At 34.3% G+C, this 13,172-nt stretch overlaps 2 protein-coding genes, 1 non-coding gene and 1 pseudogene across 4 annotated transcripts; 2 read left to right on the top strand and 2 right to left on the bottom strand.

The window, feature by feature from the left end:
• Positions 1 to 2,299: 2,299 nt before the first annotated feature.
• Positions 2,300 to 6,067, top strand: LOC125818695 (glycine-rich RNA-binding protein 4, mitochondrial). 2 transcript variants are annotated; one of them, XM_049498206.1, is made up of 5 exons: positions 2,314 to 2,454; positions 4,047 to 4,115; positions 4,194 to 4,300; positions 4,525 to 4,581; positions 4,778 to 6,067. In XM_049498206.1, exons 1-4 carry the CDS (start codon positions 2,361 to 2,363, stop codon positions 4,570 to 4,572), a joined length of 318 nt encoding a protein of 105 aa, XP_049354163.1. In that variant the 5' UTR covers positions 2,314 to 2,360; the 3' UTR covers positions 4,573 to 4,581; positions 4,778 to 6,067. The 2 variants fall into 2 exon arrangements, with proteins under 2 accessions (XP_049354162.1, XP_049354163.1); XM_049498205.1 differs by lacking the exon at positions 4,778 to 6,067 and having other exon boundaries at positions 2,300 to 2,454; positions 4,525 to 4,603.
• Positions 6,068 to 6,140: 73 nt separating this feature from the next.
• On the bottom strand, positions 6,141 to 7,812 carry LOC125818686 (zeatin O-glucosyltransferase-like; annotated as a pseudogene).
• Positions 7,813 to 8,824: 1,012 nt separating this feature from the next.
• LOC125818673 (zeatin O-glucosyltransferase-like) lies at positions 8,825 to 10,493 on the bottom strand. Its single transcript, XM_049498184.1, has one exon. It carries the CDS (start codon positions 10,491 to 10,493, stop codon positions 9,063 to 9,065), a length of 1,431 nt encoding a protein of 476 aa, XP_049354141.1. The 3' UTR covers positions 8,825 to 9,062.
• Positions 10,494 to 10,615: 122 nt separating this feature from the next.
• Positions 10,616 to 10,715, top strand: LOC125819184 (U6 spliceosomal RNA). The gene has a single exon (XR_007442442.1). It is a non-coding gene; the product is annotated as a U6 spliceosomal RNA (small nuclear RNA).
• The last annotated feature ends 2,457 nt before the right edge of the window (positions 10,716 to 13,172 follow it).

Genomic DNA, 13,172 nt, shown 5'->3' with positions numbered 1-13,172 from the left:
ACATATCTTTTAAAAGATCTAATATATATAATATATAACAAAGTTTTTAAGAAATTCAAGTATTATGCATTATTAGGATTGGTGTAATTTATACGCAAATTCCTGAAATATTTTACGAAATGTTATATTTTATTTTCATAAAATATTTTTTCTTGAGTCGAGATTTTTTAGAAATGATCTCTCTATCCCTAAAAAAGAAACACATTGGCGTGTACACCCATTTTTTTTTCTAAACTTGATTCACTTTTGAAAACACACTTGGCTCAAGGATTTATTAAAAAATCTCACTTTAAAAGGTAAAATATTACTATCTATCAAAAACGGCTTCATTCTTAAAGCTCAAATCCTTGAAACAAATTGCCTATTTAGTGTGTCCCCCCCCCCCCCCTTCCCTGCCACCCCTTCCCCACCTCCACCCCTTTTTAAATAAAAAATATATATTTCTTTTTTGTTAACTTTAATCTTATGACAGTGACAAAGTCTATTTCTTGAAGTTGGACCATTGGGTGACAAAAAGTCACATGATGGCTTGGCATATTTACATGTGATGAAACTACTCACCCATTGCTCTTAAAAAAACACACAAAATATTTTTCAATTCGATATTCAATATTTATTTTGAAACTTTGATTGATTTAAATTTATATTACGTAAAATTTATTAAAAGAAAAATGTATTATCTATCAGAATTTTTTCATTTCTCTAACTTTATCTCGAAACCTCTAAATAGAAATAAAAGAATCATATCCACCATCATACTATTAATCTCTAGGCGATAAAACAACGATAGGCTCATTAAGGGATAAGCCTCCTTCTTTAAAGTTTTCACTGGTAAATAAAACAAATTTTAAAATGTTTCCTTTAAAATATCATCGAAAATATGTTATTTTCATCGAAAACGCTTCTGATGAGTCAATTTCAATGACCGTCTCCTAATTAATTGCATAAATTGCATAAGACACATTAATTATCACCTTGAATAGTATTCTATAGAAGCAAAGTCATGATGAAGCAAATAGAATTAGGTATTTTGGTAACATTCAATTCTTTAAGTCAAGAATAGCCAAATTTCAATCATGGAACAATTGAAGTATTGCATTTCTTCACGTATTGTTCAAAATATCCATATATTATCTAATAAATGCCTTTAAAGTTGGGAGAATAATATTTCAATGGAAACAAATACAAAAGGAAAGTTTCAACTAGGACAAATTAGTCTAGAGCTTCTAGGAAAAGGCTAAAAAATTGAAACTTCCAGTGTGATGCGATTTTGAATTAGTCATGTTAATAAATATTGAATATCGAATATTAAAGTGGGTAGATGTACAAAAAAAATTTAAAAATTAGTAAATGTTAAATAACGACATCCAAATAAAGTATCCTTGGTTTTTTTTTTTGGAAAAATTACACGGTCAGACAAATATGTGTTATGTATTTAATAAACACAACTATAATTTAAAAGAATTAAATTACATAGCTAAACTTAGAGTTTTATAGCTAATTTCTTCTCTCTCACAATCTCTCCTTGACTCTCTCCTCACCCATCTCTCTCTTCCCTGGCTCCCTTCTCTGCCTTTCTCGTCGCATCCTTCTCTATCTCTTGCTTGAATTGAAATTCAATAAGCAACAAAAGACCAAGTGTTCAAATGAGATATTATTGATACAAATCAGGCTAGAGATGATGGAGACCTCTCTTGTTTCTCTTCAATTTTATACTCAGATTCTCAGTATGCTTGAACGAGGAAGAGATACTATATTGATACAATATTGTATCAACCGTATTCTAAAATAGTATACAACACATGATCAATACAAATGTATAACAAGGACAAAATACAATTAAAGCATTGATACAAATCTATAACTAGTTGCAGATCCACTCAAATACATTAATAGAGACTTAATACATAAGTTGTATTGATTGATACAAAACAATTGTATTTGTGATACAATCCAATACAACACATACATGTATTCATCCTCTCTCTTATCCAATCTCACTCACTTCTCTCCTACCCCTTCCAATCCCGCTCGCCTCTCTCGCTCTTCTAACATGTTATGAATCGTAATTAAGCAAACTTTAACTATAAATCTCTAATTAAGCCCAAATTGTAGTTATTTTTAGAAGTTGCTCATATTTTTACTCACAAATTATAAATGTTCCCATGGGCTTATTAATGGACCTACAAAATGACACAATGGATCTCTTCAGATCCAATTTTAAAGGCCCAATTCATTGACCCGAAAAACCCAAAAAAATAGAAGAACACACTTATTTTGAACACCTGAAGAAAATCTTCAACAATTCAAGAACACAAGCAAAAAAAAAAGATTTTTTTTCTTCTCTGTAGTGGCTTTCAATGCAACGTTTCAATGAATTCTTCCTAAATTATCAAACCCCACTTGCTAGATTTGTCACTTCTCGCCATTCTTGCAGCAAATTGTTCATTGGAGGTCTGTAGTGATACTACGATTCTGTTTCTTTACTTGTGTATCATGATTAGCATATAGTTTTTTGGGGTTTCTCGCCCGGTGTTCGGTACCTGTATTGGGGTCCCACTAATTCTGGGAGTTCATACCAGGTCGAAACCGAGAGCTCTAGTTAAGAATGAAGGGGTATATGGTATGGGCGTATAGTTTTGAAACTATATGGTTATGTTTAGTTTTGTATTCCTAAATTCAGCTTAAATGTTATGTATTACCTTTTCATGAAAAAAAAAAAGTTCAAATTTTTAGTCATATTGGCATAGCAATTGAACAGTTCTAGTTGGGGCTCTGGCATAGCTCTATTTGGGTATGTTTCTTTCTAGCAATGTTAAATTTTTTTGTCTAGGATTCTGTTTTAGAGTTTCTTGGAAGATTAAGACTGCTAAGTAAAGTTGGATCCCGCTTGGTTAGCTGGATTTAAGTAGCTTTTATGCACTGGGGGAGCTGAATTTATGTACAAGCAGTTATGTGTTTAGATAGAAGTGTTGTTACGTGTTTAGATAGTCATATTTACACCTTAGGGATAAAATAGCATTTCCAGAGAAGATTCTTTTGAATAGTTGGATGAGCTATAGTTCAGCAGTATTTCTGTGGGACAGAGATGTGGGATGTAAAATGAAAGTTGATATCGATAATTAACTCTGTTTTGTGGAGTTTGAAGCACCGTGATAATGTATGTTGTCAGTGCAGAGATTTTCCTGTCTCTTGCTAAGTATTTTAGCTTGGATGAGTCCTTTTGACTACCCTGATGCACGTGAAGCTAAAGATTTCTTCTCGTGTCTCTCTGTGCTTAGTTGATTTCTTCCTTGATGTTGATGTAGTAGTTTCATTCTTGAAAATATCTGATCTTTCCATATAAATGATTTTTCATTCTTACAAATTTTAATGTGGGAGTCTGTGAGAGGTAAAAGAGTATTTCCGGCAGTTTCAAGAAATCCTCTGTTTCAGTTTTGAGATGCGGAGACAATGGGGTTCATTCCTCTGCCTTTCTCCACTTCAAAATCAAACTTGGTTACACAACTAGGTTTCAAACTTGTGAGTTGTGACATGCAGCTACCACACATCCAGCAGCGTACTACCTTTGCTGTTGAACCAAAACCGAGGTGTTGTGTTAAAGTTAGGTTCTTTTTCTGGTCACTTAGACGACAGACATAATTTGCTTCCAGGGGAGGTTGTTTTGGTTGGGTGTGTGGAATGGCGGAGAGTGCTCTTTGGATGACAGTTTTATCTTGTTAATTGAGCAAAAGCAGCACCGGAATTAAGAGCTGATGATGGATTAGCGGTAACATGTTTGCACTAGAGTACATAGGGAACCTAAAGCCTGAAAAAACTGCGATTGCATTTTAAGCTCAAATCCAGATGAACACCTGTTGTCATATCTAAAAACTGAAGGACAATGCAAAGGATGATAAATTTGGATACTTGTTAACGCGAAATCTCCTCTCTACCACACAAAGGTAGGGGTAAGGTCTGTGCCCCCCCCCCCCCCCCCCCCTCAGACCCCACATGTGGGACTATACTGGGTATTTTGTTGTTCACACGAAATCTGTTTCTTTCAGGGCTTTGTTATGATACCAATGAACCTATTCTTAAACAAGCTTTTGAGCAACATGGTGAAACAATTGAAGGTAATGTATGGATTACAGTACTTCTCTTTGTTCTTGCGACTTGCTTTTAGATGGTTTTATAAGCTTATTAATTTTCAGTGAAAGTAATATGTGATCATAAAAGTGGAAAATCCAAAGGATATGGGTTCGTGAAGTTCACTTCTGAAACTGCAGCTAGCAAGGCCTTGAAGGAAATGGACGGTCAAGTAAGTGTATTAGTGGTATAAATGCTCCCTATATTCTTATATTTTTCTTACAGTTCTTGTTTCCTGGACTATCATATTGTTTGTTGTAGTTTCTGTTTTGTTACTATCTACTGTTTTTGTTATTATCTGTTGTTTCTTGTACATCCGCTACTTCTTTTTCTGGACTGCTTTGGACTGTCTTTCCTTGTTGTTGTCTTACGGTTTTTGTTTTTTATGTTTCTTAGTTATTGGATGGAAGAAATATTCGCATCAGTTATGCCCACAAAGGATGACGTTGAGAGGTTTCAACTCTCATCTTTCCTTGTAAGTTTCTAGATTCTCCACTCATTGTCATGTCTTATTGCTTATTCCCACACTACTGTTGATCTTTGAGTTTGATATATGCTCTCTTATGCCTCTTCACTGCAATATTGATAACCTCCAGCTAAGAATTCTTAAATGACTCGACAATAGGTAAGGTTTCATCTTCTGACTTAGGTGTGTGCAAGAACTAGCGATTTTCAGCCATGAAAGTTGTATTGAAGATTGTCTTGATTCGGGAATTTAGTCGAGGGAGAAACATCCACCAACCAAAAAGGTCTTATACCATGATTCATTGACTCTGCATCACGTGTCAGGCAAGTGATTACAGCAAGCTGGCATGACGTTCTGGTGATAGTTAGCTAGTCGTCTAACAGGTCTGGATCAAACTTTAATTGGTCCATTTTCTTTTTTCCCTTGTACCTATAGGCGATTTCCCGTTGCCTGTAATAGCGAGGATCATTGTTCAATTTTTACAGCTGTTAGAAGGAATAGAAGGAAATTTTTAATTGCAATAGCTTTGAACTTTTTGAGGGAGGAAACTCCAGTAAGTTGAACAAGGAGTTGAGTTTTGCACTTACATTATGCTATTAGCATGGATGATACAGGTTGTCATAAAACCTTGTACATACTTTCTATACCCAAGTTTGTTTTAGTACAACAACTAGGTCACAGTCTCAAATAAGTTAAAGTTAACTATACGAATCCTCACCGCTTGTGTGAGCTTACTCACATTCCCGGTCCCAAATCAGATAAAAAGAAGAAGGTTGTGGTAGGATTGAACTAACATAGAACTAGCCAATTCATAATGAATCAACACAATACTAAACAACTTGGTTTGTTAAGGAATTCTTTTAACTGATCAAAGAAAGTACAACAACAACAACATACCCAGTGTAATCCCACAAGTGAGCTCTGAGGAGGGTAGAGTGTATGCAGACCTTACCCTACCTTGGGAAATAGAGAAACTGTTTCTGATAGACCCTCAACTCAAGGGAAAAATAGTCCAAAGCAGTCCAAAGTACAAGAAGTAGCAGATAGTAAAAACAACAACAAATAGTAATAGGGCAATAACTACAAAATAATATGATAGTCGAAGTATAAGAAATAACAAATAATAACATAAATCGGAGGACACAAAACTAAATGAGCAATACTACAACTACTAGCATGGACATAAAACATGACAATCCGCTCCCACCTTACATGCATCTTGACTAATTCCACGGGGCAACTGCCACCTCACACCAACAAAGCTACCGGATAACTCTGTGATCTATCAATACTTGACATGATTGCTAATGTTACGACGAATTTAAGACCAAATGATCCAAGACAAATATCAAATCTGTTTCATAATAAACCTTTTGATGAACATAGGAGTCTATGAACTAAATCTTTTGTCATAAAACAGTCTAATGTAGGTCATCTAGTTCATCCAATTGAGCATTTGCAAACAACTGAGAAATGTAAACAAGATCATTTAGAGAGAAATAGAAACAATAATCTCACTGATAAGTGATAGCCATAAAAGCTACTCTTATCTTGTGATATGCGTGATAAAAGAATCCAACTCCATTCGAGAAGCACCCCCTTTTTCTGTGGAACGCCTTACAGCTTCTCCCAATTCTTCTGATCTTTTCCTAATTGCATCACCTTCTTCAGATGCCATCAACTTCCTCACTACATTCTCAATAATGGATGCACTTACTAGCTCCTCACGTTTCTCCCACTCCCTCACAAACAAGCCTATTTTCAATATTTCCGTCACCAAGAAACTATTTCTCGGTTGATCAGAGTGCATAGGTCAAGCAGTTATAGGCACCTCCATAGTAATGCTCTCTATGCAAGAATTCCATCCGCAATGACTCATGAACCCGCCTGTGGACGAATGAGCCACGATTTCGGGTTGTGGCGCCCATTCTCTCACCAGTAACCTGACCCCTTTTACTCTTTCCTCAAATCCTTCAGGAAACACACGTTTTCTAGATTCCCCAGTAAATATATCTACTCTATTGGCTTCTCTCAACACCCATATGAACTTCTGTTTGCTTTGTTCTAATCCCATCGCGAGCTCCATGACTTCTCTATCGGAAAATGTAGTTGATGTTCCAAATGATATATAAAGAACTGATCTCGGAGGTTGTTTGTTCAGCCATTCCAAACATATATTGTTCCTATTCGAGATATGATTGAGTTTAATAGGCAGAATTGGTCCAATTGCCCATTGTTGTTTACTTTCTACTTGTGCCAGCAAATCAAGAAACTCGCCTTCAATTACTTTACTTGTATTATGGATATCACCTGTTCTAAATGCCATATATGGACTCTGAAGAGCTATAAAGTTCTTGACTTCATCAGGCATCGCTCCTTCAAGGGACGGTAGCTTTTTAAGCAATTCTTCTCCAAGTTGGACAGACATTCCACTAAATAAGCATGAAGAACAGTACAAAGTGAAAGCTGAAATGCAATTAAATATATAGGATTCAGCATTGAGCAAGGGAGAAACATCCTGAACACTATATGACATAAAAAAGTCATGAACAACAATGAGTCGTCTTGATTTTGAGGAGATATCACGTAAAAAGGAAGCAATGGGCTCGCGAAGAAGCAAAGTTACATCCCATAATGGCTGATGATGTAATGGGAATTTGCTTAAGGCATTAAAGTCAGGGGGAGGTGAGGCAAATTTCAGGAGTTGGAATGTCATGAAAGTGGATTTTGGCTATGTCTAAAGGATTTAAGGCGTTGGCTCGAACCTGAGCTTGTTGGTTATGTGTGGCTAAGCCAACATAATAGACAGGAAGATCATATGATGAGGAGAGTAAACAGGCTAGTTGAAGAAGTTGATTGAGATGGCCTTGAATTGGAAATGGAACCATGACTATAACTACTTCATGATCCATAAGAAAGTCGTTACCTTTGCCCAAGTTATAGAAGATTCAATCCAACTCACTACTGCTTTTGAGTTACTTGAATCATGTGTGAGCGTGCGAGTGTGTATGTTTATATGTAGGAAGAGGATAGAATAGCAAGTTTAAACCTTGGAAAATGTGTGAAGGTGAGAGGAGGGTAGGCTTCATTAAACACGTTTGGATTATTGAATCTGGTTATTTACCTTTCAACTTTTTAAAAGGCATAAGGACCACAAAGTTCATGGTGATGAAAGAGAAGTGTGTGGTCAGAAGTATTGTATCAGAGTTTTGGAGTCATGCATGAATTATTGAATCTTAATTATGTACCTACCTTTTCTCATAAAATGCTGTTGTTCACATTCCTCAATTGTCTGCATTTGTTATATTTTGATGTTTCTTTATAACCTACAACATGGTACTATTTTATGATAAAAGATTTTGTTTGTAGATTCACATTCCTCAGTTGTTTGCAATGGACTCGCGAAGAAGCATACAAGCATTCCAGATCACCGGGATTTTGCCTGAGGTAAAATCAGGACTACTTGGGAGGTCATAAAAGTGGATCTTGGTAATGTTAAAAGGATTTAAGACGTTGGCTCGAGCCCTAGCTTGACAATTATAAGTCCTTTGGAGTTTGGACAGGGCTCAAGTCAACGCCTTAAATGACCTTAAAGCTTGAAGTTTGAACAATCACTACAACTACTTCATGATCTTGTTTCAAATTGCTACTGATTAGTTCGTTCATTTATTCATTGTTTTCTTTCTTTCTTAAATATCGTATTTGTGTGAAGAAATTCACTTTATATATATGTACTTTATTTAGAACCTAATAAACTGTCTTTACTAAAATTCAGAACTCATTAACTCAAAATTTTGAATTCGATGCTTTGCTGACTTAGTAGAATGGGATGTTGTAGCCTGTAAGTGGAGACAATGTACATAGGACAAGTTGGAAATCTTGCTGAGGATGTCCTTTTCTTGAATAGGTAAAAACATGAATTTGATCATAAAAATATACAGTCCATGAATCTATTTAATTAGTTCAAGCCAGTTGCTCTCATAAACTAATTAATTTATATGAATCCATTTGCATAATCAATCATTGATATAAAATAATTATCCAAAACCTGTGAAACTTCTTATCCAACTTATGGGACCATAATGTCACTTCTCTGAGTATGATGACACATGGAAAGATCTTGACCGTTGATTTTAGACGAGTTTACGTTATATAAATGACAATACAAAATTACACAATCAGATCATCTAAAAGATATCAACTACACGTAAGCGCCTATAACAATTGAGATTAGTTATTTAAAACATGCACTACTAAATATATATAAATTAAGGCACTTGTGGCACAATGACAACCATTGAATGGAGATGGTACATACATTGATCCTTGATCCTATGTTGCTCGAACTTTGCAAAAATGTCGTCACACCTATGTCAGATCCTTATGCACTAATTTTAGAAGATCTGACATGTTTTCAGTCGACATTTTTGAAGAATCCAACCAACATAGCTGATTGATCTAGGGTTGATCAAATTTGCCTTGTTATGTGAGAAATGAATGAATCCAACTCCATATTCTTAATGCCACTTTCTGCTACTGAATTCTTAAGAGCTCCACTCAAATCCATTGCTCTATTCCTCATTTCTTCTCCTTCTTTAGACGCCATTAATTTTTCAACTGCTGCTTGCACCATGCCACGTGTCACCACCTCGTGCCTACGTGTCCACTCCTTAACAACTAAGCCAACTTTTAAAATCTTCGTGACCAATACGGTGTTTCGGGGTTGATCCGAATGCATTGGCCACGCGGCTATTGGCACCCCCATGGAAATGCTCTCCATGCACGAATTCCATCCACAATGACTCATGAAACCACCAACAGAAGAATGTGCCAAGATTTCCAACTGAGGTGCCCAATCTCTCAACACAATCCCTTTATCTTTAACTCTCTCCTCGAACCCTTTTGGCAATTCAATCTTTCTTGATTGATGATCCTTCGAGAAAACATTCCCTTTATCCGCGTCCCTCAGCACCCAAACGAACTTCACCTCGCTCCTCTCCAATCCAATTGCAATCTCCTTGATTTGTTCGTCAGAAAATGAAGTCGTGGTCCCAAATGACACGAATACAACGGAGTTTGGCTCGTGTTCATCGAGCCAAATTAGACATTCATGTTGCTTGTGACAACTTTTGGTCCCATATTGTTGTACTAAAACAGGATTGAATGGTCCAAGGGCCCATTGCTTCTTGTTATTACTTATTTGTTCCTTTGACAACAAATCAAGAAAAGGACCTTCTATAACTCTACATGTGTTGTAAATCCTCCCTGAATTGAACTTCATATAATCATGTTGTAATTTAATGAATTTCTCAAATTCAGGACTAAAACAATCTTCAAGTGATGGAACATCTTTTAGAAAATTTGCATCAATATCAAAAGGCCTTCCCATATTCTCCCATATGAACAAGAACAATGTGAATGCTGACACACTATGGAAAGCATAAGCCTCAGCATTAGGCAAGTAGACAAAATCTTGAACTACATATCCCATTAATGAGTCATGTATGATGACAATCCTCTTTGCTTTAGACGAGAGGACAGCTAGGAGTTTGGACAAAGGTTTACGTAGATGAGAAGATGACTCAAACGAGGGTTGGAGATGGCTTGGGAATTTGATCGTGGAATTCGGGTTGGAAGGAGGGGAGTTGAAGAATGGTGTTGAGAGTTCATGAAAATGGATGTTGTTGTTGTTGATGAATGAATATGGATCATGAACTCTTGATTTAGCTTGATTAATGTGCGTCATGGTTGTAACATAATGGACTTGTATGTTGTGTGATGCAATGAGTTTACATAGTTGTAGAAGTTGATTTAGATGGCCTTGTGCTGGAAAAGGGACAACAACTACTATGATTTCTTGATTTTCTTGGCTATGGAAATGGAGAGTATTGGAGGCCATTATAGAGAACTATACTATATGAAATGTTTTATTTCAAAACTATAGTGTGAGCTTTACATTTATATTAGAAGTTTTTTTTTTTAGGTTCAATGTTTTGGCTAGCCACTTGTCCCAACTCACCCATCCGTCAGGGGACATCCGATATAATTGGAACGATACAGAGAAAATTAGATGACCCCAGTGCAAAGATAACACACTAATTGAGAAATGGTCCCAACTCATCTCTTTTTGTTGTGTATTTGGGAGACTAGTTATTGTTGAGGGGTATCTGATTGTTCTATTTTATGTGGTACTATTTCTTTACTTGTCAATTAAAACAAATGATGTTGTTTTATATGGGGTGACAATATAACTTTAAAAACTTTTGTTTTACCCTTGACGACATGCTTTTGTAGCCACTTAGATATATCGTGGTAAGACTACAAGTTTTATAATAGTTTCTTTCTTTGACCCATGCCGAGTCAAATTTTGTAGCGTAAATTGATATTTCACTAATTTTCATTTTTTTTTAAGTTTAACTATATGTATTCAAAGCTCACTGACTAATTCAGAATTATGTCATGTAAGATTCATTTTAGATGGAAGAGTTTCCTACTACAAATTTCCATTCCTAAGACATGAACCGAAATTTCTAATAAAAGAAGGATGGATCCATCAATTTAGTTAATCGACAAAAAATTACGAACAAGACATATATTATAAGTACTTATTAATTTGACATAAATATTGGATGCAAATAATTTTCTTTTAATCCATAGCCAGGCGATATTGGAACAGGGATAAAATAAATTTGTTAGTTTTATGCAATGAACTATTACACTAAATTATACCATGTGATTTGACAGCTGTAATTGATGAATAAAATTTTAGCAAATTCACACAAAAAAGTCTAGTATTATGATGCAAAGATTTTAATGTAGGACATGTTATTAATTATTTTGTCACATGCTTCAATCTTATCTATTTGTGATATTAATATTTGATATGAACTGGATTTTAAATGTTAGTTTGATATTGTGTATAATATATTAATTAGAATTTAGAGGTTTCGATTTGAAGTCTGAATTTCGATAAATTTAGCATTTATATTTATATGTACACGTGTACTTTAGTATATTTTTTTAATTTTTTAAAAATAAATTTCTGATTGAGCCATTGACAGAGTCTAAGCTCAAAACAAGCTTCTCAACCTATTTGCAACAATTCTTGCGGATCTATAATGATTGTTATGAATTTACGTAAATTTAATTGCTTTTATATGTTAATTTGTATATTTCAATTTTTTAAATAATAATTATAAATATTTAATAGTAAACTTATTTATTATTATAATATAAACGTAATGTTATTATAGAAAACTGTTTCAACTTTAAATTTTGAATCTATCTTTACGAAGGGTCGAACATGTTCTCTTTGTTTCACCAACATATTCTTATCTTACATTAGTGGTGCAAAATCAATAGACATGATCTCAACTGGTTTCCAATTAATGCAACTAAAATTTCAATTTGTTTTTTCCCACATGATTGACAATTTATTTTTATTTTTGCAAATTGCAACTAGAAAGCAAATAAAAAATAATTATTATTATGTAGGGTAAGGGCCAATAGTTCTTATAGTAACACTATGGTCGACAATAGCTAGATGATAATATTGCTGATTAATTTGATATATATCTTTACCTACAATTGTTTTTTTTTTTTTTTTTTATAAAATATAATTAACCATGATATTTATTTATATAATATATGACACGTTTTACGTCGACTGTTAATTTACCGCAATCCTCACCTTCAAGTTATTGGTTCACCTAACCCTATAATATTCACGAGTCGCTAGCTAATTTAAATAAATTCAAGAAGTACGTACAAAACTACTATTCCATTTCAATTGGAAAATATGGTCAAATGATTTTAATAGTGTAATTGATCAAGGGGATATTAACTTATATCACGAGAGGAAATTTTGCACGGAATTCCATTAATGCATGGGTGGCTCCCACGATTCATGTAACAAGCATCAATTGTTAATTGTATTATGAAGATTCATCACAAAATAACAAATTTTACGCTAATCATCAACTAATTAAAATAATAAATTTTCATTATCTGACTGACAACTTACTTGAATATATCCCTTTATATAATTCGAGATACACAATATGAGCAAGCTCACGTTTATGAAAATACAAGGAGGTGTGTGGGGCGGGGGAAGAGGGAATTATGTACATCCTACCATATGTTTCACTAATAAAAGCATAAAAGTAAAAATTGGGACCATAAGTAAGGAAGTATTTAAATATACGGAGGCATTTATTATTATATTACCTATTAGAAATTGACCTTGTAAACTTGTTTTAGATTTTTAATTTTACATTTAAATTTTATGAACGATCTACGGTTCTTCTATACTTATTTAGAAGGTAACTGTTACCGTTATATCTACGAAATCGAATCGAAAACCGAATCAAACCGCAAATTGAGTCAACTCGAAAAAAACTCGACTAATGGTTTGATTTTGAAAAAAAAACCCGACTATATTTGGGTTGGTTTGGTTTTAACTAAAAAAAACCAACCCGAGAACAAACTAACCCGACATTATATATATAATTTTAAAATTTTATTTTATACATAAAAATATTTACTTTGATATAATTTTTAAATATTTCTTATACTTTTT

Source organism: Solanum verrucosum, unplaced genomic scaffold (genome assembly GCF_900185275.1).
Source record: "Solanum verrucosum unplaced genomic scaffold, falcon-dt-bn FXZP01000252.1, whole genome shotgun sequence".
Lineage (NCBI taxonomy): Eukaryota > Viridiplantae > Streptophyta > Magnoliopsida > Solanales > Solanaceae > Solanum > Solanum verrucosum.
This window is presented reverse-complemented; position numbering and strand designations above follow the sequence as displayed.

Bases quoted from the DNA above. Each gene is read 5' to 3' on its own strand.
- LOC125818695 (XM_049498206.1), top strand. From the start codon at position 2,361: ATGCAACGTTTCAATGAATTCTTCCTAAATTATCAAACCCCACTTGCT. The intron at 2,455-4,046 runs GTCTGTAGTGAT...TGTTTCTTTCAG, and splicing joins CAGCAAATTGTTCATTGGAG to GGCTTTGTTATGATACCAAT. The intron at 4,301-4,524 runs GTAAGTGTATTA...TATGTTTCTTAG, and splicing joins TGAAGGAAATGGACGGTCAA to TTATTGGATGGAAGAAATAT.
- LOC125818673 (XM_049498184.1), bottom strand. From the start codon at position 10,493: ATGGCCTCCAATACTCTCCATTTCCATAGCCAAGAAAATCAAGAAATC.